The sequence below is a fragment of the Elephas maximus genome, chromosome 11 (genome assembly GCF_024166365.1).
Source record: "Elephas maximus indicus isolate mEleMax1 chromosome 11, mEleMax1 primary haplotype, whole genome shotgun sequence".
NCBI classification, from domain to species: domain Eukaryota; kingdom Metazoa; phylum Chordata; class Mammalia; order Proboscidea; family Elephantidae; genus Elephas; species Elephas maximus.
In genome coordinates, this window is record NC_064829.1 from 82,350,278 (window position 1) to 82,375,317 (window position 25,040).

At 37.3% G+C, this 25,040-nt stretch overlaps 1 protein-coding gene across 1 annotated transcript in view; it reads left to right on the forward strand.

Moving 5' to 3' along the window:
• The window catches only part of ZNF407 (zinc finger protein 407), a 475,981-nt gene that overhangs the window by 315,816 nt on the left and 135,125 nt on the right, over window positions 1–25,040 (forward strand). Inside the window, exon 8 of the mRNA XM_049901159.1 lies at window positions 22,922–23,100. Within this exon, the coding sequence (XP_049757116.1) occupies window positions 22,922–23,100 (179 nt within the window). The remainder of the gene's footprint in view (window positions 1–22,921; window positions 23,101–25,040) is intronic.

The window sequence follows — 25,040 nt, forward strand, 5'->3', positions numbered from 1 at the left end:
GCGCTCTCAAAATTGGACCTAGGAGGATGTTAGGCTGCTACCTTTCCCTATACATTTTTAGTGAAGATTTCTTTCTTCTAGAAAGCTGCTCTTCCACATGCCTTTCCTGTTTTACAGGATCTCACTTTGCTAAGCCTAAAAAAAAAAAAGGAAATGTAAAGAATTAAGCCTACCCTGTAAGGACATGACTACATACAGATAGAGATTTGGGATCTATGTGTATTTTCAGGACTGAGAGAATGGCAGGATTATAGCAATAAAGAGTTTCCACCAGCAGTTAATGCCAGCTAGACAAAAGATAAGTGGAAGCAATAGAAACAGTGTGTAGCACTAATTTGGAGTTCTGATTTTCACAAATCACGAGCTGTAAGAAATATCGTTAGCTCAGCCTTGAAGAAATGCTTCCTGGGTCAGATAAGTTTGGGAGACACTGTACATATCGTATCCCTTGTCCACTGCCTTCTGACCCACAATGACCAGCGTATTAAAGACTCAAATAATCCCTGTAGTAAAGAAAGACATGTCATTTTGTTTAACCTAAATTTCCCAAACTTCTTTGGCCATGTAGACCTTTTCCCCAAAGCCCTATTGGCATCATACTGGGTTAATTGGTTAGCTGAATTTCTGTTTCTTTCAAGTATAATCAACCAAGGAAATGTTGGGGCATTAGTTTCTTATAAGCACATGGTTTATAGCATCTAATAATTGCTTGAACTTACAAGGTTTAGTCGTGCTTAGAGAAGCACTCAGCTTGTTGACCTGACTTAATGTGAGATAGAAGTCTAACAGGTTGCCCTTTTTCTCTACACAGTTTTTCCCCCATCTTCTTTATACTGGACATATCATATCAGTATATTAAGAAGTGAAACAGTTAGTGAGATGTATTTTTTTCCTCTTTGGGGCTAAAAGAAAAAAAAAAATGAGAATCAAGAAAAGATCAAAGTTCTGTAGGGCTTGTTCTTCCCAATGTCCCCTTCCTTCCTCCTTGGCTCAGGGGACAACCCAACTCTGACCGTGTGTGGGGAATCATGGGTTTTTTTTTCTCGTTATGCAGTGTGAGTAGGGCTGGTCTTGAAACGTTACATTCTAAGGAAATAATTTGAGTTTTTAAACAGGGAGAAAATTGCGTGTTGCTTCCTCCCATTTCTTCCTTGTGATGTTCATTGTTCTTCAATCAAATGGAAGGGGGAAAGGAGGTTGTTAGTTTTAAAGTAGATAGTTTCTGTTATTGGTTGCATAGACCATGAGCACCCATTTGGACAGAGACCTGATTTAAGGGCAGGTGGGTGAGGGAAGCACGAATAGTGAACAAAAGATGAGAAGTATTCATGCTCGTGAGTAGAATAGAAGGAGCAAGTATAATGAATAGTATGGAAAAATCTTAAATTACAAACATATTGAAGGGAGTGGTTTATTGATAGGTAAGTGTGCAGTTCATTGATTCCCTCTAACATTAGTGGGAAGTTGGTAAGACATTTTGAATCGTAAGGAAAGCAAGACATCATTGAAGGTGAGGTGCAGCCCCCTGTCAACAGACATGGGATTTTCCATCATGTCTCAAAACTAAGTTTCCTTTTATAAAGCAGGCCCTTTGTTGTAGTTATGTACTCATCTCTCCTACTAAATCATAATCTCTTTGAGGGCACAGGATTCATTTTTATTTTTCTGTCTATATCCAGTTCTCGTACCTGTCGAGTCAGTTCCGACTCATGGTGACCCCATGTGGGTCAGAGTAGAACTGCTCCATAGGGTTTTCAGTGGCTGGTTTTTCAGAAGGAGATCATCAGGCCTTCCTTCTGAGGTGCCTCTGGGTGGACCCTAACCTCCAGCCTTTCGGTTAGCAGTCAAGTGTGTTAACTCTTTGCCCCTATATTCTGACAGTGCCTAATGGTGAGTATGAAAGCCTAGCCTGACTGGCAGCTGAGACCAGCACCTAGATATGTAGCAGTCTCCTTTGGGTCACAGATAACACGGGTGCTGTGGCTGCCACCAGGAGCTTTTCCATATGCACCTTGGCTTGTGAAAAATACATTATGCTAGCTGCACACTCTACAGTCAGCTGTGAGCACTTGAACAGCAGCATAATGCAGATCTGGTACATTTAGATCCACTCAAGACAAGCAGGACAGAACCAGAAATTCCTCAGTTCTTCGTCCATTTCTATGCAAACTTAAAGGGTGGTTTTTGTTTTTGTTTTGCTTATAAAACATTGCTCTGTTTTCATATCATCTGCCAGGGATGATGTAGCATTAACAAACATTAACAAAATTATAACTGAGAACTGGAGAGAAAGAAGCAGTGGGCATCAAGTTTATTGTCATAGGAATTGATTTCAAATGGTCATGATTTATGAAAACCAGGAAATAATGATCCAAAATAGTGATCAGTCATCCTACTTGAATAGATAGCTGCCAGTTAGAATAAAAGAAAAAGAAAATTCATAGAATTTAGAACAAGATGATCCAGAAATTTCCCAATAAAAGGTTGGCTTTGGAGAAAATATTTCAAAGGTTATATTTTGTGATGACCTCAGCTGTCTCAACTCTTTTCTCTTCACTTAGTAGAAAAAGAGGCTTTGGACAATTTTGTATGTAATTAAATATTATGCCATTATTTTAAAGTATCTATTTTAAGGTCATAAGACAACATTTTTCACATTACTTTTACTATTTAAAATTTGCCGTTTCAAGAGAATCTTACCACCACACTCTATTCCTGTCTTCCTCTTGTCCTGAGGTAACTACTTATAAATCATTTCAGTTTTTTTTGTCTTCTGAAGATAATCTGAACGCTTTGCTTACATTTCTGTGTCTCAGTTTGTAGGCAGCATCATAAAGAATGTAGCTCAGTTATCCTGCCTCCCACTATACCTTCCTCTTTTCCCTATTTTTATTACAGTATTGTTTTTGATTCTCCTCGTGATTGATTACCTTTATAACTTGAACTACCTCACGTTCATCTTTTCCTAAATTCATCAGATTGAATCCCCTCTATGTAGATGTGAGAATTATTGTATGTAAACTTTTCCACCTCTATTCCCAACTTATATCAGCTCTACCATTCCTTAGATTGTTTATAATATTTACATTCTATAGAACACTATGTGATGAGTTTGTAAAATAATATTTTGATAGTATAAACTGAGAAGAACACATACTTTTGTGGTTACGAGGGAGGGAAGGTGGGAGAGGGTTTTTTACTGATTAATTAGTAGCTAAGAACTGCTTTAGGTGAAGGGAAGGACAATACTCAATACATGGAAGGTCAGCTCAACTGGACTGGACCAAAAGCAAAGAAGTTTCCGGGATAAACTGAATGCTTCAAAGGTCAGCGGAGCGATGGCAGGGATTTGGGGACCATGGTTTAAGGGGACTTCTAAGTCAATTGGCAAAATAATTCTATTATGAAAACATTCTGCACCCCACTTTGAAATGTGGCGTCTGGGGTCTTAAATGCTAACAAGCGGCCAACTAAGATGCATCAATTGGTCTCAACCCACCTGGAGCAAAGGAGAATGAAGAACACCAAGGTCACACGATAACTAAGAGCCCAAGAGACAAAAAGGGCCACATGAACCAGAGACCTACATCATCCTGAGACCAGAAGAACTATTTGGTGCCCGGCCACAATCGATGACTGCCCTGACAGGGAGCACAACAGAGAACCCCTGAGGGAGCAGGAGATCAGTGGGATGCAGACCCCAAATTCTCACAAAAAGACCATACTTAATGGTCTGACTGAGACTAGAGGAATCCCGGCGGTCATGGTCCCTAAACCTTCTGTTGGCCCAGGACAGGAACCATTCCCGAAGACAACTCATCAGACATGAAAGGGACTGGACAGTGGGTAGGAGAGAGATAGCTAATTATATCAGGTGGACACTTGAGACTGTGTTGGCATCTCCTGTCTGGAGGGGGGATGGGAGGATAGAGAGAGTTGGAAGCTGGCAAAATTGTCACGAAAGGAGAGACTGGAAGGCCTGACCCATTGGGGGAGATCAAGTGGGAGTACGGAGTAAGGTGTATATAAACTTATATGTGACAGTCTGACTTGATTTGTAAACATTCACTTGAAGCTCAATAAAAGTTAATTAAAAAAAAAATAATATTTTGACCATTGGGTTTTTTTTTCTGGTTTTTATGTTTTCTTTATATGAATAACATACAGGGAGATTCTCATAAATAATTCAAGTGATCCTCAAAAATACTGACCATCTAATGTCCATTTAATGCGTTTCTGTATCTCCGTGTATACATAAGAAGCCCTGGTGGCACAGTGGTTAAGATCTTGGCTGCTAACCAAAAGGTTGGTAGTTCAAATCCACCAGCTGCTCCTTGAAAACTCTGTGGGGCAGTTCTACTCTGTCCTGTAGGGTCACTGGGAGTCAAAATTGACTCAACGGGAACGGGCTTGGTTTGGTTTATGTATACATATATGCTTTTGAAAAGCCGAGAAGAATCATGGATGGATTTTTCTGGGACTTGCCTTTTTTTTTTTTTCGTACTAAACAGTGTGCCTGGGAAGTGTTTTCATGTCAGTATGTAAGATCCAGTTCCTTCTGTTTAATGGCTTTTGTCCCACGCATCAGGAGGGATAGTCAGGCAGTTCACACCCCAGGCGCTCTCAGCAGCGCTTCCTGGAGGAATTCACAGAAAAAAAAAAAAAAAATTTTTTTCTTTTTTATAGTAGAGGGTGATTGCCCCGAGCCTAGCTCATCACCCACTGCTCTCTGGGGCAGCCGACAGGGATCTCACTGTGCCAGACAGCAGGTCCGGGAAAGGCCTCAGCCCTTTGGCTGTGGGACTTTTCAGCCACGTGACTGTGGCAGTTCCAGCCCCTGGGGGTGTGTCAGGGCTGTGGCCCTGCAGGCATAGGACCTGGCAGACTGCTCCCTAGCCTTGTTCTGAGGTCACCTCTCCCTTCTTGTGGTCAGGCTGGAGTCCTCAAGGCCACAGGGGCAGCTGCCTTCCAGGGAGCTTTGTAGGAGACCAGCTCTGACCCAGGGAGACAAGCATGCAAGGATACCGTTACCTCTCAGCAGTAAAAAAAAATTAGAGTCCTATAATAACATGGGCACAACGTAAATCAATGGGTGTTCCTCTACTTGTGGATATTGTTTTAAATTTTTCTCCAGAGTTGAGCTGTTACAAATAATGGTTAAATGACTCTCTTTATGGACAGTTTCCTAGAAATTAAAGTCCTGAATCCAAACGTGTTTGTCTATTTTAACTTTGATGGATACCATCGAAATGACTTCCAAAAGCCTTTGCCCACTTGCCTGATAACCAGTGATATCCATTTCTTCTTGCCAATATTTAATATTATAGTCTTCTTAAATTTTGCCTCTCTGTTACCTTGAGTTTTAGATTGCATTTTTCTGATTATTAGAGTGATTGATCATCTTTTAATGCTTACATAAACATTTGTATATCTTCAGCTATGAATTTCATGTTTATATTCTTTATTCATTTTTTGAGACTTTTATCTTTTCTTATTAATCATAGATGCTAGTTTTGTAGTCCCTTATATTCATCACTTTTATATGTGTTACGTGTATTTTCTCCTTTTTGTTGACCTGCCTTTTAACTTTATTTATGAAGCCTTATGGCATTTAGCGGTTTTAATTTTCGTGAGGTACGTTTTGCTACATTTTTTTGTAGCATTTCGGTTTCGAATTTTCTTTCAGAAAGCTTTTCCATCCAAGGTTATAAAAATGTTTTCTTCTAGCACTTTTATAGTTCGGTTTCATTATGTTAAAATTTTTAAGTCCAAATGACATTTATTTTGGTGTAGGACAATAAGAATCTCACATGTTTTCTGCCATGTTAGTAGCCAGTTGTCTTGATACCATTTCTTACATAATGCATCATTCTTGATGGTTCTGAAATGGCACCTTTATCCCTTGTATACGTGGGTCTTTGTACCCTTTACTCTTTTCCTGCGATGTATTTGTTGTATCACTTCAGGTGACATTCATCTATTTGCCAAACATATTTGATAAAGCATCCCAATTTATGCAAAGGAATATGAAGTTTTTTATTCTCGTAGCTTTTATCCAATTTTAAATTTAACACAGCACAAATGTTCAGTCATCTAAAATTATCAGACTCTTTCCTTATGGGTCCTTGGGTGAGAACATAAGTTATAAAGGACTGTATATCTGAAGCTATGTTACATAAACGTGGAACAAGCTCTGAGCTTCTATGTTGGGCCACATTCTTCCTACCCACAGTGACTCGGGAACTTTATGTTCCTTTGTACCACTGAAACCTTCCAGTGCTTTCCTAGGCTGAGTTTTGGTCCAGTAAATTTATAACTAAATAATGCTGGTAAAGAAAATATGTTAACCTCTTAAATTTAATTTCCATTAAGACTTTCTTTGGATTTTTTTTTTTTTTTGGATTATTCCGTGTTCATTGTTATAAAAATATAGCAAGAATCTCTTTTTCCTCTGAACCGTTAGATATGTATTATAGGATTGCACTTATTCCAGAACCTAAACTTAACTACAGAGCAATTGTTTTCCTGAGTATGAGTTCAAAAAACTATATTCTGAACAAGCAGAAAAAGAAATTGCACTTCTGCCTAAATAACTTTGCAAGTATAATGTACACGTATGCACACACTATATAACAGTTGTGGAAATCTACTTTTTATTCAAGTGAATTGAAATTGCTTTTCTTAGACAGTAAGAAAATTGCTGATAATGAAACAGAGTTGAACTATCTTACATTTAATTAAAAAAACTAAAAACCCACTACTAATAATAAAAAAGTGAATTAAGTACCTAACGTATTTTCTGAACATGTTTAATATCATTTACCTTAATCCTCACCATAGTCTTACAAGTTAGATGTATTACTTCCACACAGCAACAAGGAAAGTGCTCTATGGTCACAAAGTTTGGGAAGCAAAGTATTAAACAAAACTAAAATTTCTTTTCTGTAAAACTTACAGAATTTTTCTTATGTTAATTTACATTGTGAATTCTAAGAGGAAAACAGGATATGCGATGGTGCCCTAACTTTCCTAAAACACTGTATTCTTACTTCCTCGTGACATCTATTAGCATCTTCAGAAACGTACGCTTTGAAAAAGGATTTTCTAAACCTTTCTACAAATTTCACATATTATTTTTGGTTCATTTTTATTGGGCTTATGACTTTTTCACTTGCAGAATTTTGTAATATCTATATGGCTAAATGTATCTATGTTTGACTTTATTATTTCAGTATATTATACAATATATGTTTGACTACAAGACTAAGGTTTTTCCCCCCCCTCTAAAATAATATTTCAGGGAGAGGGAAGTACCACATACTCTAATGTTGGATGTTGTTTTAAGTAAGCTATAGAATATTTGACTAAAAAGCAATCAAGTAATTGGTTTCAGAGAGCCCTGGGGGCACAGTGTTTAAGAGCTCAGCTGCTAACTGAAAGGTCAACAGTTTGAATCCAACAGCTGCTCCTTGGAAACTCTGTGGAGCAATTCTACTCTGTCCTGTGGGGTTCCTGTAGTCAGAATTGACCCAACAGCAATGGGTTTGATTTTGTTTTGGGTTTAATCTCATATAGTTCCAGCGCTTCTTTGTATTTATTGTGAAGTATATTTTGTGTTGCTTTTTGAAAGCCAATTTTTTCAATATATAAGGGAGTTTGAGGGCATGTATTTATACACACAATAAAAACAATTAGCTACCTTACTTCCGTTTATAGACTTCCCACATTCAGGTAAAATACCATTATTGTTTTATGAATCTTGTAAGACTCCTAAGACCATTTTTGGAGCCGTGCATGGCATACACAAATATGCTTTCTGTCATATTGAGAGGTCACTAAATACTGTAAAGTGGTCTCCAGAAACATTCACCTAGGAGATTGGAATTGAGTTGGAATTTGAGAGATGATTTTGAATAGCTAAGTTGAGTAAGTAGTGGGAATATTCTAGTCAATGTAAGCAAGAGTGCCAATGTTTATGAGCAACAGAGTGATGTAAAGGAAGCAGCTTTGGAACATTATTCTTGGATTATTGTATTGAATGGATTTGAAGAGGGATAAGATACCAGAAAAGAATGTTTTGAAAAAAGAGAGAAATACAGTGGGAATGGAATGGGAGGAACAGTTTGGAGAATCTATAGGACTTAGAGGTTTTGTGTGTGTGTGTGTGAGAGAGAGAGAGAGAGACAGAGACAGGATACCTGATTGATGGATGAATGGATGGATGGACAGACAGATATATATAAATAGATAGAAAAGGGATAGCAAGGGAAAGAACAACATGCAAGATGAGTCTAAGTCCCTTCAGGTCTTGGTAACTGGGAGAATGAAGGAATGCCAAAACGAAGAAGGTGGAGCGTCCTGAGGATGTTCTGCATTTTGGCTGACCGGTGGGTAAGAAGTGACAGTGGCCGATGTAATTGGTGATTCGTTTGCTTAGGCTCATGAGCTTGAAGTCCTGGGAAGAGAGGAGCTTTCTGAAGGAGCCTGGATAAATAAAAGACAGTGAAGCACCTCAGTGTTCATAGGATGAAGTTGGCCATAAAAGGAGACAAGAGTTATTTGAGAACAGGAGTAATTTTTTTTATTTATCACTATATCACCAGCATATAGTCCTGTTTCTGCCCTTCACTAACCATGAGGTGTTTGTGGATGAATGAATGAGAAATGAACGAGAAGATGTGGTAGGAAAATTGCCAAGAGTCACAGAAGCCAAGCAAGGAGAATGTGTGCAGAAGGAGATGCTCAGCCATGATCTCAGGGCCGGCTTAGGTGCTGGAATCCATCTGGCTTCAAGAAATGCCATTGTCAAATCACGTATTTGAAACGTGAGAGAGCGAAGAGGTAGACCCTGAAAAAAAAATTTATATTTAGCACTCAAGAGATTCCAGATGACTACGGAGAGTATAATTTTGATACAGTACTTGAAACAGAAGCCAAAATTCGTACAGTTAAAATGTGAATGGAGAATCGAGGAAATGAAGGGAGTGGTTGAAGAAGGTCAGTAGTGAAAAGAAGTAGAATGATAATGAACAGAGAAATGGCAGCTGTGAAGTATTTCAGGGTAAAGAAGCCTAAGAGATACTTTCAATTTAATGCCTTGCATTTGTGCCTGAATATTGCACAAATACGGGGCTTATGAATACAAGTTTAATGAACAGATGATTTGGCATCTTTGACAGGATTATCTCCTTGCATTTGCAACTGTGTTCACAAGTGGGAGAGAAATTATTAGGAATGTATTCATGCAACTTGTGAAAACACAGGAGAACCAGTTCCCCATGTCTGGCCTGTCTGTCATAGGCTAGGCATATCTTTATGTCCAAAAGACATCATTTATCTTATTTTAAAAACCTGCATTTTTGGAACTGTCTTGTAAACTTTATGTTTGTTAGCATGTTTTATCTTTTATTTTGGTTTTATAATCTTCACAACTATTTCAGACATCTACTCTGTCACTCTCTGTTAAACTGAGTGAAATCCATCCACATTCTTTGTCAACGTGGATGCAGTATAAGGAGACAGAGATTTAAATTTATCCGACCTGATAAATGCAAACTTCTACTTTTTTCTAAGATTCTGAATGAGTTCTAGCCACACAATGGCAGGGTAAGCACCTGAGGAAAAGTGTGGTTAAGGAACCTAGTCTGCAAAGACCTTACCCAACCTTTGTTTAAATACATTTGCCTGTATCACTGGGTGTTTGGCACATAAAAGTGTCCTAACAGATGAGGATACTGTGGCTATAAATCAACACCCCACCTACTTCCTGTTCAAAGTTTTACTTTTTGTGAGAAGTAGGTCCTAGTATTTTTCTCAGTTGTGTCAATTGTAGTAGGAGATACTTCATAGTCATGATGAGTCCTAGAAAAAGTCGCAGTGAGTGTATTTATTTATTCCCTGACCAGTCCTGGCCAAGAGCCTCCTATGTAAGTTGACTCTGTGTATCCCAAACCAGAGCTTTTCCCTTTCACATTGCAGTGCAAATTTAGATTTATCTTGTCACAGATGTTTTCCTGATGAGGAGTTAAACTTTGCTTTGGAGGTTTTTGTTTTTTTTCTTTTTCTCCCCACAAGTTTTTTTTGTTTTGTTCTTATTTTAAACAGTTTCTATTCCTGTTTTCCATTTTGAACACTCAAAATACTTGATCAGAATTGTGTTTTTCTTTCAGTAATTTTGTTACAAGTTTTAAATTTATAGAAAATTGTGAAAATAGTACAAAAAAAAAAAAAAAAACCATTACCGTTGAGTCGATTCAGACCCATACAACCCTATAGGACAGAGTAGAACTGCCCCACAGGGTTTCCAAAGAGCTACTTGGTGAATTCAAACTGCTGACTTTTTGGTTAGCAGCTGTAGCTCTTACCCACTATGCCACCAGGGCTCTGAAGATAGTACAGAGGTCTCATACACCCCACCCCTAGTATCTCCTAGTGTTATTAGCATCTTATATTTGTACGTTTGTCACAGTTATTAAAGCAATATTGATTTTATTATTGACTGGAGTCCATTCTTTTTTTCAGATTTCCTTAGTTTTTACCTACTACCCTTTTTCTGCCCCAGAATCCCATCCATAACACTGTCACATTTATTTGCCATGTCTCTGTAGGTTCCCCTTGGATGTGATAGTTTCTCAAACTTGCCTTGTTTTTGATGACTTTGAAAGTTTGGGGGAATACTGGCCAGGTATTTTGTAGGCTTTCCCTCAATTGGGATTTACCTGGTGTTTTTCTTATGATTCAACTGGAGTCCTAGGTTTTAGGAGGAAGACCACAGGGGAAAAGTGCCATTTCTTATCATATCAGGTGACACACTATCAAGGTGACTTATTGCTGCTGATGTTAACTTTGATCACCCAGCTGAGGTGGTGAGGTGGTGTTTGTCAGGTTTCTCCACTGTAACCTGACCCCTCTCCTCTTTCCATAGTAGTCTCTTTGAAAGGAAGTCACTTTGCACAGCCCACACTTAAGGTGGATCTGGGAGAAACCTGGTTGCCTATACTTATCTCAGCCTTGGATCTTCTAATCGGTCCAAAATGGCATTGTCCTGTTAAATCTTGGCATTTTGTTAACTACTTTGTTTCAGCTCATTAATTTTGTTACTTTTATTTCTTCCTCCAAATATTAGAGGTACCCACTCACTGAATTTAGTAACTCGAATAGATGATGACTGTTCAGCATCCGGCCTCTTGCTTTTACATTTCTAAAATCACCCCAGTGGGAAGTTTGTTTCCCCTCCTCCTACCACAAAAATTATCTTTTTCAATTCTAAAAGTAATAAATACATGCTCATTGTAAAACCACTTAAATTATGTAGAAATACATAGAGTCAGAGTAGCCCTCACTTGCATTAAACTCTTCCTAAAGATCATCATTTTTAACTCACTGGTATATAGTCTTCCAGAATTGTTCTGTGTCTATATGAGATACACATAACATATCTAAGATCAAGATATATATATATATGTACATATATATATACACAGTAGATACAAAATAAGATACAAAATCTGTAATACCTGCTCAAGTACAGACCTTTTCCTTTATAACTGGGATGCAGCCTGCCTGCACATCTGTAACCTGTGTTCACACAGCCCTGGATGGCCCATATGCTGCTGTCTTATGATGACTGGGAGGCTTCTTTTGTATACAGTCCTTCTGGTGGCCTTCCTTTAGTGTACACTAAATTCTGCATTTAAAAAAATGCTTTCATTTTGGGGGAGTTGGGTGATGTGCTGGATGGAGGGATTTGCAATGTATCTGGATTGTAATTGGGTGCTTTGGATGTATTAACTCTCTGTTGTATGTTTAATATACGTAAAGTTTTCTTAAAATTTAGTCTCTAGAAATAATCGTAAGATTCATTGCAACATTTGCCCTTGTGTTTTAGGTCAAAAATTTCCTGTATGTCATACTGTATCATTTTGTATTGTAAAGACATATGTTAACATCAGTATGGTGCAGTTTGAAACAATGTAGCACATACCTTTGAAGTAGATTAATGGAAATTATTGAAATCATAGCTTCTAAGGACTTTAATTATGGGTCTGAAAATAATTGATGAGATGTTTCTGAGTTCTGAGCAACCTTTCTGAGATATTGAGTAGAAGTGGGTGGAAAAAAAACAAAACAAAACTGGGTGATACTAAAAATAAGTACATATGAATGTTTTTTAAAAATAGAAATAGGAAAAACTAAACAATTTCAATCCTTGAAATACATGTTTTTAAGAAGGAAAAGTCCACTACAAAGTCAGTACCAAGTATGCTAGAAAAGGCAGTTATCACATTTGAAAATAATTGTAACTCTGTATGCATGCGACTGACTTCAAATAATGTAATGAATTTATTCCAACCCCCCTCTTTAACAAATGATAAATGCAAAAAGTCCACATAGCATGTTTATTTATAAAAAAGGATAATTGTGGATTTCTCAGCATTTACAATATTATATTTTTATAATTTGAATATTTTAATAGCATATACTGATGAAATTTTCTGATAATGCCAACATAAGTGCTATACTTAGCATTGTAGAAGACATATTTAGAATTTTAAATAACCCTATAGGATGAAGGAAGAGAGAAAAACAAAGAAGATGACAACCGATAATGCAAAAGGAAATTATATCTGTAGTGGTGCTAGTACGATTGAATAAAATATTATGAATAGCCTTCATTTTGGAGTACCTGTGGGATACTGCACTTAATCTGCATAGAGGGAAAATATATATATACATATATAAAGCCATGTTGTGTCTTCTCCCTGAAGGATGCTGATGTTGATATATCTCTCTTTTCAAATAATTTTGTTCCTGAAATGCTATATAAAACCCTGATTTCCCCATTCCTTTAGTTTTTTTTTTTTTTTTTAGTTTTTAATTTCAGAACATTTCTCATCTTTATTTCTAATTAGTCTAATTAGCAATGGCTCTTGGCACTTTTTTATTTTAAAAGTGCTCTTCCTCTAGTGTTTCACTCAAATTATTTCAAAAAATTGATGCTTTGAAAACATTGTGTATGTCAGTGTTTGAAGGAATCGTTTTTTAATATGAATAATCATTGCCCAAGTTATCTAAGTTATTTTTCTCTATATTACCTTTTCTTAAAATGGGTGCAGTGGTTATTATCTAAATTAGGAAGCAAGCCACCTTGTAACTCAGGAAGCAGATGGTGAGTTTCACAGAGGGGGTCGCAGGGAGGAGAACACAGAGCCTCACAGAGGGGGTCGCAGGGAGGAGAACACAGAGTCTCACAGACCAGAACTACAGCCGTGCATGCGGTGAAACCAGATTAGAGTGGCTGAGGGAGATGGGACAGGAGCTGTGAACTTGAAAGGCACAGTTTTATCATCACCTTAATTATTAAAGGAATAGAGTGAATCTTACTAAAATCAAAGGTGATTTGTGATTTTAGATAGATTCTGTTTTTAGTGTCCACTCCATAAATTAAATCACCATGAAGATCCACCATGACTGTATGTTGTTTTATGTTTTAATCACTTCTTATCTCATTGAAAACTATCAAGTCGTTGAGCAGAAGGTGAGAAGTGCAGTATTCTGTCTTTTTAGAAAAGCATCACACAAGTAGAGTAACAAGATGGGAAGATGAATAAAATAGAAAATTACGGGTTGTCTGATATATCAGGGTGGAGGGTAAAGGAACTTTCCACAAAAACTGTCTTATTGCCTATAATCTGATTCCCATTCCTGGCATCATACCATGCCAACTTGTTCCAAATATATCAAGACAGTCATTAATTTTACCCCCCCCCCAAAAAAATGAGGTCATGAGGCCGGTAAACTGCTTCCCTTGGGGGAATGGGAAACTAATTTTTTTTTTAGCATCTTTATGTACCAGGTACTTTAGCATATAATATCATGCCACTGTAATCTTCTGAGTTTCCATTTCTTTATCAATAAGATTATATTATTAATAAGTACATAGAAACTATTGATTTTATCTTAATAGTATTAATTTGTTATTGGCCCAGGTCTCTCCATTACTATAGTTTAACTCCAGATTTTGACCACACCAGCTCATGACCACAGTCTGTGACTAACTTGGTAGGAGGTTGTAATGTTGAAGGAAAAAAGAGCAGTATGGAAATATTAACTCTTCTAGATACAAACGTCCTGCAATGCCCAGGCAATTATAACAGTACTGACGTGTGAAAAGCAGACCAGCAAAATATAGTAGAAAGTCCAGAATTAACTGCAAATAAAATATTGATAATGGTGGCATTTCAAGTCAATGAGGAAAAGAAGGACTGTTAATAAAGGGTATTGAGACAACTGGGTAGCAGTGTGAATCCGCACTGTACACCACATATAGCACGATTTTGAAATAAATCTAGTGTAATATAATGAAGCTATACAAGTACTAGAACCAAATTTGGGGCAATTCTTTTATAACTTCCAAGTAGGGGAGGCCTTTTTAACTGTAATATGAAATCCAGAAGCCATAGAACAAAAGATGAGTATAATAATTAAAAAAAAAAAAAATTCTGCTTTACAGAAGATATTATAAGAAAAGTCAAAAGAAAAAGGAAACTAAGGAAAAATATTTCCAACTGCTGTCATAGACAAAGAGCCAATAAGAAAATGACCAACAGTGACTAACATCACTATAGGAAAAAGCAGAGGAAAAATATAAACAGACGGTGCGTAGGAAAGGAAATACATACGACTTTCACGTATTTGAAAAGGTACTCAACCTCATTCATTACAAGATTAATGCAGTTAAAACTTTTAAGAACTAAAATTTAAAACTCCACTGAGCTACCAATTTTACACCACATTGGCAAAAATTCAAAAATTTGATAACATGCTCTGTTGGTAAGAATGTGCAGGAACAGGCTCCCTCAAACATCATTGATGGGAGTGTAAATGGCTACACCTTCTCTGCAGGGCAATTTGGCAGAATTTATCAAAGTCACCAAAGCATTTGCCTGTTGACACAGGAAGCAGTTACACTTGGCATCTGGGATTCTCTTGGCATTTTGAGAAATGGAAAATGTTCCACAAGATTATTCACTGTAAGCTTGTATACCAACAAATGATTGGAAGCAACCTAAATGCCCATCAATAGAGGATCAGTTAATTAAATTATGCTGCATCCATACTGTGAAGTACTATGAAGCTATTGAAAAAGAAGGTGGCAGAGGGGAGTGGAAGGAGGAAAGAAGGGGAAATAAAGAAGCTTGTTATATACTGACATGGAAAGATCCCCACACAATATTGTTAGATGAAAAAACAAGGTGTAAAATACATTGTATTAACAAATTTATATAAGAGGAGCAGAAAGAAAAGAATACACAATATTCTTGTGGCTTGAGAAAAGTATTTTACGTTCCCCCAAAGATTAATGAAAAGTTGTGAATAGTACCTACCTGGTTGTGGAAGGGGCACAGAGGGAACAGTGGTTGGAGGGAGATTAACGGTACACATTATTAGACTTTTTGACATTCGAAATATGTGACTATTGTTTATTCAACAAGTTAAGCAGTATTTTTTTTTAAATTAATGTAACAAACAACAGTAGAGAAAAATATTCAATTGAGATTTTTTAGTCTTCTCTATCCTTACATTAAATAATAAACTTATACTTTCTGTGTTAATAAGCTGTGGGTTGCTGTATAGTACTAATAATTTTATTGAGTTCTAAAAGACCTTATGGTCTTCTGTTTATTATTTAAAATATATTATCTTTGAGCTAAATATGAAAATAATTTCTTTTATCACATAGTTGTTTGTTTTGAGAAGCCCTAAAATTAATGGTCAGATCATATCTCTTGTCCTTTTGTTAACTGACATCTTTGTAAACTGCCCCAAGATTTTTAGCATGTCATATTTCCAAGTTTAGTTTGAAATTTGTTCATGATTTAGAATGCCTTTCCCATTAAAACAGTGCACGTATATTACAATTCCAGGCAAGTCCTGCAAAAATCATTAGTCCAGGGAGAAACCTAAAGCCTTGTGCTGAGGAATCCACCTTCCAAATCTAACAGTGCTTCCAAAAAAAAAAAAAAAAAATTTTTTTTTTTCTACCTGCTAGACTTTGAAAGTGGTTTTTCCTCAACTGATAGCCATTGTTGGTAGTTCTGTAATGTGTGGATGTAATTGTAGAGTTTAGAAGAATGAAGGTCAGAGTCTGGGATTTTGAAGAGGCATTAGTTATAGCCACTGCAGTTTTCTTAGGAGTACTGTTTGCATGACATATTTTTTAAATCCTGTTACTTCGACTTATTTGTGCCTTTTAATCTAAAGTGTGTCTTTTGGAAATAGCATTTTGTTGTATCTTCTTTGTTGTTTTTAATACAAACGGCAGTCACTGCCTTTTGATTGGATTATTTGGTACATTTATGTTTACTGATATTATTGATTTAGTTGGGTTTATGTCTGCCTTTTTACTTTGTTATGCCTCATTCCTTTTTATTCCTCTAATCCTTCGTTAATGCTTTCTTTTGCATTAAGTTCATCTTGTGTAACATTTTAAATCCTTTAATGATTTTTTTCACTGTATCGAAAATTTTTGTAACGGTTTCTCTGGGTCTTAGACTGTACATCTTAACTTATCAGGATCAACTTCAAGTTTATACTAATTTAATTCCACTGAGAGATAGAAACATCAGTCTCGTATAGCTCTATTCCCTCCTCCCACTTACTATTAATATTAATACAATTATGTTGGTGTTCCTGTATCCATGAGTCATTTTTTTATTGCTGCTTTCAAGACTTTGTTTTTGTCTTAAGCATTTTTACTGTGATATATCTGATTATGGATCCCTTTGTATTTACCATATTTTTACACAAGTAGCACATGTGCTGTGTTTGTTTTCCCAACCGTGTCCTCTCCCCATGGGGTATTTTCATAAGCATCCTCTGCTAATTTTTTTGCAGTGATATATATAAAAAAATGGCATAGCATACTTACAAAAATACCTCATGGGAGAGGGTACAGTTGGCAACAAACATAGAATGTGCATGTTATTTGCATAAAAATATGGTGCTTGGTGTCCATCAAGCACCTTGCATGTTTAGATTGTTTTTGTTCAAATTTTGGAAGTTTTGAGCCATTATATCTTCACATATTTTTTCTGCTCCTTTCTCTTTTGCCTTCTGAGACTTCCATTATACATATGTTGATGTACTTTGTTGTGTCCCACAGGCCTCTGAGGCTCCATTCATTTTTCTTTATTAGTTTTCCTCTCTGTTCGTCAGATTATATGATCTCTATTAATCTTTCTTCAAGTTCTCTGATTCTTCTGCCAGTTAAAATCTACTGTTGAGCACATCTAGTAAATTTTTTTTTAGTTATATTTTTGACACACGAAATTTCACTTTTAAAAATAATTTTTATCTCTTTATTGATATTCTCTACTTAATAGGACATTGTCATCATATTTTTTTTATTTCTTTAAGCATGGTTTCCTTTAATTCTTTGAGCATATTTATAACAGCAGCTTTGAAGTCTTTGATTAATTTAACATCTGAGCCCTCTCACAGGCAGTCTCTGTTACTTGCTTTTTCCTGTGCGCAGGCTAGACGTTTCTGTTTATTTTGCATATCTCATAATTTTTGTAGAAAACAGGGCATTTCAGATACTGTACTGTACCAACCTGGATACCGACATGCTCTCTACCTTCCCCATGGGAATTGTTGTTGTCGCTTTTGCTTGTTTATTTTTCTTAGTTTTGGGTGAAGTTGCTGGACTATTTAGTGAAGTCTCTTTGCTCTTCAGTTTGAAGCTCCTGAGATTGCTCTTTGGAGGACTGAGTCTTGGGCGGGCACATAGTCACTCCGGATAACAGTGGTTTTAGTAGGGCTCTCTTTGATGATCTCTTTCCTTTGTCTTTCTGTTGATACATGGGTGTTAGCTGCCACAGCCCAGAAATGACACATACCAACACATACCATTCCTACTCACATAGACTCGTGGCCCTAGCCTCACTGAGTTAAACTTAGAGAAGTAGGAGACTTTTTTACTTGGTAGTGATAATCTGTCTCTTCCAGCTACAATCCTAAACTTAGATGAGCAGGGTACAGGAATAGGATCAAGGAAGGGGAGGGTTTCTATGGTCCTCTGAGCCATTTAAATCTAAAAGCTGTCTATTTTGAGTGAATCTAAGATTGGAGAGAGCACACACTTATCTTTTTTTCTTTTCGTCCTGTATTCTTGAAAGTTGCTCTGTACTATAGTGGTTTGTGTCTTTACCTAAAATTCAGTGTCGTACTGAAGACATTATTCAATCACCCACTTCTAATCATTGTGTGCCACGTTGACTTCACTGGCGATGCTACTATAACCCTGTTTGAAATGTTGTCTTAGAGCATCCTTATTTCTACTTTATTTCCTGTTTTGGGTTAGTTCCACATCAATTTACCATTTCAGTTACTTGTCTGTCATGTTTGTGGGCTGAATGTCATTCAGAATCACTTAGCAGAAGGTCCTATCTTTTATTTTTCCCTAAGTCTTATGACATAGCTGGACATGTTCAGCTGTAGCTTACATGATATTGTCATGTGTACGCAATTAAGCTTGCCCCTACTTTAAGCCATATTGACATAACATATTACAGCTTTTATTTTTTCCATCTTAGAATAGTTTGATTTTTTACTTTGATTCTGTAAGTGGAAAAGGTCCTGTTTTGTCATAATCTTTTTATAAGGTTTTTTTAAAAAAAACGCTGCTATAGAGTCGATTCTAACTCATAGTGACCCTATAGGGTCCCAAGGAACAGCTGGTGGATTTATACTGCTGCCTTTTTGGTTCTCAGGCAAACTCTTAACCACTTAACCGCTACACCACTACTAGCGTAAATTAGATCTAGAAGAATAAGTTAAAATGGAAAACACAGAAAATCACCATTATCCATGGAAATATATGAAACATATCATTGCCGTCATAGACAACCACTGTCTGCTTTTTCATGTTTCCATGTTTGTAGTTTTCTTATGTGTGTGCATAATACATGTAATTATAAATATATATACATATATAGTATAGGCATAAAATATATACAAATGTGGTATATAAATAGCATAGATAAGATATAATACATCAAGTACAAATATACATATATATTTATGTATTTAAAACATAGGATATTTTTCAAACATTTTAAAAATGTGTATATGTATTTATGTATGTATGCGTGTAATGGAAACCCTGGTGGCGTACTGGTTAAGTGCTACGGCTGCTAACCAAAGGGTTGGCAGTTCGAATCCGCCAGGTGCTCCTTGGTAACTCTATGGGGCAGCTCTACCGTGACCTGCAGGGTCACTATGAGTTAGAATTGACTAGACGGCACTGGGTTTGGTTTTTTGGTATGTGGATAATAGGGGAAACCCTGGTGGTGTGGTGGTTAAGAGTTCAGCTGCTAACCAAAAAGTCAGCAGTTCGAACCCACCAGGCACCGCTTGGAAACCCTGTGGGCATTCTACTCTTGGAAGCCCTGGTGTCATAGTGGTTTAAGAGCTATGGCTGCTAACCAAAAGGTCGGCCATTCAGATTCACCAGGTGCTCCCTGGAGGCTCCATGGGATGGTTCTACTCTGTCCTGTTGTGTTGCTATGAGTCAGAATCCACTTGATGGCAATGGGTTTGGGTTTCTTTTTTTTCCTTTTTCTTTTTTTGGTGTATAACGGTCCTTTATACCTTTTAAACGTCGCAAGTTCCACACCACTTTTTCTTGTTTTATTTTCTGTTTTTAAATCAAAGGAAGCCTCTCTCCTTTGCCTTTATCTCCACGCCCCCCTCACGTGCACACACAGCTTGCTTGCCTCAGTAATAGTCTATTGATTGTTAGGTTCTGTATGCTTCTTAGGTTTCAGGAGATTTGACTTATTTCTGTCAAAGATATACCCCCTTGAGAACAAAATATTGTTTTGTTTTCAGAGTCATCTCTTTCTTCCTTCACTGAATGTTAGGATTCTTTGCTTATCTCCTCCCCCATTTAAGTGTGTATCATATGTTAAAATGTGTGTATCTCAGTAATTTTATTTTCTTCACTTGATAGGTAATTGTCTCTGATGACTCCTAATGCCTAGTGTTTTCCATAAGGAAATGATATAGGTGGTGCGCAGAATCGACAGTCATAATAAACAGTAATAATTAACTACAGAAGTAGCTTTTTTGCTATGAGTCGGAATTGACTCTACGGCACTGGGTACTGGGTTGGGTTAGTAGCTTTTTGTTTTTTCTCTGCAACATCAGCAAACAATGGTGAATTTAGGGGGTGGCTGTAATGCTGTTGAAAATAAATTGGAGATCCGTGGAATTAAAGGGGTAATTTGGAACAGTTCACCCAACTGATTGGGGGATTCAGAAACACTCCTCTGCCTTTCAGTTATCACAGAAGTGGACAATTCATTTGTATCATGCATCTTCAGGTGTTTGCTTATGTTACTTCCGTCAACATGCTTCAGAGAGATTATTCTAAGGATATTTATACATTCGAGAGACTCTACAATCTTATCCTTTTCTTAGATTGTGCCGGTATCTTTGATATGTAAATACCTGAAATTAGGAGGGCTGTGGTGTACTTCTGACTCATAGCAGCCCTATGAGTCAGAATCAACTTGACTTCAGTGGGTTTGGTTTTTTGTGGCGGGGGGTGGTGGTTTACTTAGAAGTCCCTCAGTGGTGTAGTTAAGCATGGGACTAACTGAAAAGTTTGTGGTTCAACATACCCAGAGGTGCCATTTTCTCTACCTGGCTTGCTGAGATGGTTGTTCTCCATACCACTCTTGTAATGACACAGTAGAGAACATATTTACCATATTTCTTTGCAAATAATGTACCCACTTAAATAACATGGCCACACATATAACACACGGAAATGGTCCAATTAAGTAGAACACTTCTGGCCTAGTGCACCCATGCATATACCATACATGTCTTGTGACATTTCCAGAAGTGAATTTCAGCCTCATTCACTGATCCTCCTGTATTACAGGTAAATTATATCGTTCTGTTCGTTTTCTTTAATCTCCTGCTTATGTGTATAAAAATAGTCTGAAAATGTTACTTTTGATCATAATTGTATAGTAAAGGTATAAGACACGATCAATAAGTCATGGGTTAGGTTTAGAAGTCCCTTGGTAATCGGAACATAAATAATTGAAACTGCTTTTGTTCTGTTAATTTATGTTGATAATTATAGTGCATTAACTCAACAATTGAATGCAAAAACCTTATCAGATCATCTTAAGTGAAACCATTAAGCTATGTTAGGTCTGCTTATTTCACAGTTTGTGTCTTAGTGTCAATTAAGGTCAGTAACATGTAAAATAAAATTGGCATAGTACTCTTGCAAAAATAACGCATGGTGAGGGCATTGTATGATTGGCAAAAAACATAACGCATGCATTATTTGTGAAAAATATGGTGCTGAGTCTTTGGAGTTCTAATGTCGTTTGTTGCCTTTACAAACTAGTGTAAAATTGTTGGGATATAACCATTTGCTGTTTCCTTGACCAATATTTCTCAGGACGTATTCTCTGAAACTCAGAAGAAAGGCCTGGCAATCTATTTCCCAAAAACCAGCCATTGAACCCTCTGTGGGGCACAGTTCTCCTCTGACACATGTAGGGTCACCATTAGGTGAAGCTGATTTGACAGCAACTGGTTTAGTCCCTGAAAAATAAGCAGCAGAATGTTTTTGAACGTATTATATACAAAAGCAATTCCAATTAAAAAAAAAAAAGAAATTTTTCTTTCTTTTTTTTTATTTTTCCAATTAAAAGTGTTTAGGAAATGCTGACCTACTTGAAGTTCCTTCTGAGAAACTTTAATATTCTGATATGTACTGTGAGATGCCTTTGGTATTGACCGTTTCCCAGCCTTGTTTGGTACTGGATCCCTATCTTCGTAGAATATTTTGCGGGGTTTTGTTCTTCAGCATTGCCATTGTGAAATGGTGTTGAAGATACTGCCTGGTCGCCTTCTGGCATGTAACTTTGCTTCGTAGGTAATCTGCAGCAAGTCTGAGTTTTTTGTTTCTTTAGATAATACCCCATCCCTATTGAATTTGTGTAGGGCCTTTTTTATTATCCTTCTAGGAATGACACAGACAATAGAAAACAACTGTGTATGTGTGTTTCAGAATGGGTCTAGGTGTGCAGTCTCTGACAGGAAGGTGCTGATGGCGATGAGGGAGCAGGTGGAACAGTTTGCCTCAAAGGGCGGCATCCCCAGAACTCCTGGCATGCTGCTTCCTCAGACCTTGCTTTCCTGCACCTGCAGGAGTTGGACGAAGCCCACTGCTGTTTTCAGGGGCTGTTTGACACAGGATAGGTGGGCCCTGGATGGCATTGCTCAGTCCATCAGTCTGAAGGCCTACACCACCACAGAAAACTTGCTGGCAGTTAGCAGATTGCCCAGATGTTGGGCAGGCTGGAGTAAAAGGGAGGCTGTTTCTATCTCCCTTTCTTTCTTCAGGTTCTTTAGAGCCTTACTTAGAGCAACTAGTTTGACTGAATTTAAACACTTCATTGTTTCCTACGAGTTCTAAATTTGCTGGAGGTGACGACGGTCTGTTTCCTTTTGTCCTCCTTCTCAATGGTGATAGGTGTGTTCTCAGGGATTAATGAAACACCTTCAGTGCCCTCAAGTGGTACCAGGATAATTTCATATTAAAATAATAGAACCTGGGATTTTGTATTTCTGGTTCTGCATAGAATTGAATTGCTGAGGTAAAAGACCAACTTAAAAGTGAGCACCGGGGTAATGAAAGTTACTGGCCTCATAGGGCTCATGTATTGTATAAATTGATTATTATATGAGAATAGTAGCTTAGGATAGTAGTAATTTAGGATAGTAGCTGATTTGTACTAAGCCCTGCAGAAGTGTTAGCAAAGATCATTGTGATATAATGTTATCGATTTGACCTGAATTCTATTTACTTTTTCTTCTCACTTGGTAGGTCAAACTGTGCCGAAAATATCCGCAAACACATTTTACATACGGGCAAGCATGAGGGAGTCAAGATGTACAACTGCCCCAAGTGTGACTACGGGACAAATGTCCCTGTGGAGTTCCGGAACCACCTGAAAGAACAGCATCCTGATATTGAAAACCCAGACCTGGCGTACTTGCATGCTGGTAAGGGGCTGAAGCCATTATAACTCTTGTTGTTTTTAAAGGGGTTTCATTTGCATAATGACAGCAGTTGCAGTGTAGTTTGTACACTGCCAGCATTTATTTTACTGCAGTAGAGTATGTGATAGTTACCTGCTTCAGGACTTATTTAAAAAAGCTAGTATGTTCCAGTCTTATCCCACTTAAGTATGAAAACAGGTCTTTTCAGTTACATTTCATCAAATGCAAATGTCACAAAATAATCATCCTAGAGCCGCAAAGTTAATAATAGCAAATAATCAAAAAAACACAGTTGAACCAAAATGATAGCAATTGTCTGAGCTTCCTATTTGTTTGATTAGATTTGTAATAAATACCTGCAGAGGAAAAGAATGTGACAAGGAGAGTGAGTGGGACCACTGTGGATGGGCACTGTGGTGCTGTCCCCCTCCCGACAGTCAGGAGGTACCCAGGGGCTGGGGAAGTGCCTGTGAGGGTGCTGGGTCACACGGGGGCTGGGAAAATGCCAGTGACGCGGTGGCTGCTGGAATTAGTCTGGCCTCACTCAATCAGAAGTCAGAGGCTGTGAAGGGAACAGAGCATCACAGAACTCAGGGTTCAGCCAGCCTAATTCTGGAGCCCACCTTTATGTTTCATTAGCAAGTATTCATAGAGTGTTGAGCTCCTCATGCAGAGAACAACAAAATGATGGGTTATATGTTTGGGGACCTATTTGAGGAAGTACTTACCCTGAAGTAAATTTAGAGAAAGTTACCATGATTTAGCCCAGTTACTGCGGTATGTAAATTATACCAGTCGATACAGGGGTAGAAAATGCTTCTGTCTTTTCTAAAGATTTCTTTAGAAAACACCTTTTCTAAAGGCCTTCTGTTTTCCGGAGAAATTAAGAATTAAACGTTGATAGGGTCTTTTCCATAGTTGCCTTTATTTTTCTGCTGTCATACTTTTAAAAGATAATGTTGCCATTGATATGATTTTCATCAGTTCTTAGGTATTAAGATTTAACCATTTAACATTTACATCAGATTATTACCTGTACAGGGTAATAGCACATTAATCTATCATACGTTATTCACAAGTTGAGATTTTCATATTTTTCTTTAATCAATTTTTTAATTCTTCGTAAAATGTATTATGTAGCTACATTCCATAGCAGTTCCTTCTTGCCCAGTTAGAAAGAATAAGAATATGAAAGCATGACTCTTACCAAAACCCCAAATCCTTTTTTTCTTCTAATGACTCCTAGTGACCCTACAGAACAGAGTAGAACTGCCCCACAGGATTGCCAATGCTGTAATCTTTAAGGACGCAATAGCCACGTCTTTCTCTTACAGAGCAGCTGGTGGGTTTGAACCGCCGATGACCTTTGGTTTAGCAGCCAAGCGCTTAACCACTGAGCCACCCAGGCTCCTTAGTTATAAAGAATATGAATATGAATATGAAAGTGTGACTCTTACCCAAACCCTAAATCCTTTGTCTTTCTAATGATAACTAATTCAGCTCCATTTTAATGTATGCTTAACTGATTCCTTAATTCTCTGCAAATGGATCGCTTTAGACTTAGGCGGATTCAATTTTATATTCCACCTCTGAGCCCATTACTTAATCGATCGCAGGTAAGGTAAAACAGCTATAGCCTTTTATGTCTTAACTGTTCCCTCTCATTTAGTGGTATATTCAGATTTCCTAATTGGAAAGGTTTACTGAATCATTAGTTAAAAGCGTTAGTGTTCTGTTATGTCGAGCTTTGTAGGATTTACTCTTTTCCCAAAGTCCTGAAGCTATCCTGGCCCTCTATTTTTAACCCAGTTCCTTTTATCCACTTTTATTAGTTGGATGCCCTGACACATGTCATGACATTTTATACAATAATTCATTTTATGAAAAGGTCCAAAAATCTCAGAAAACCCTGACAGTGTCTCATTGGTTCTCCCTTACATAAA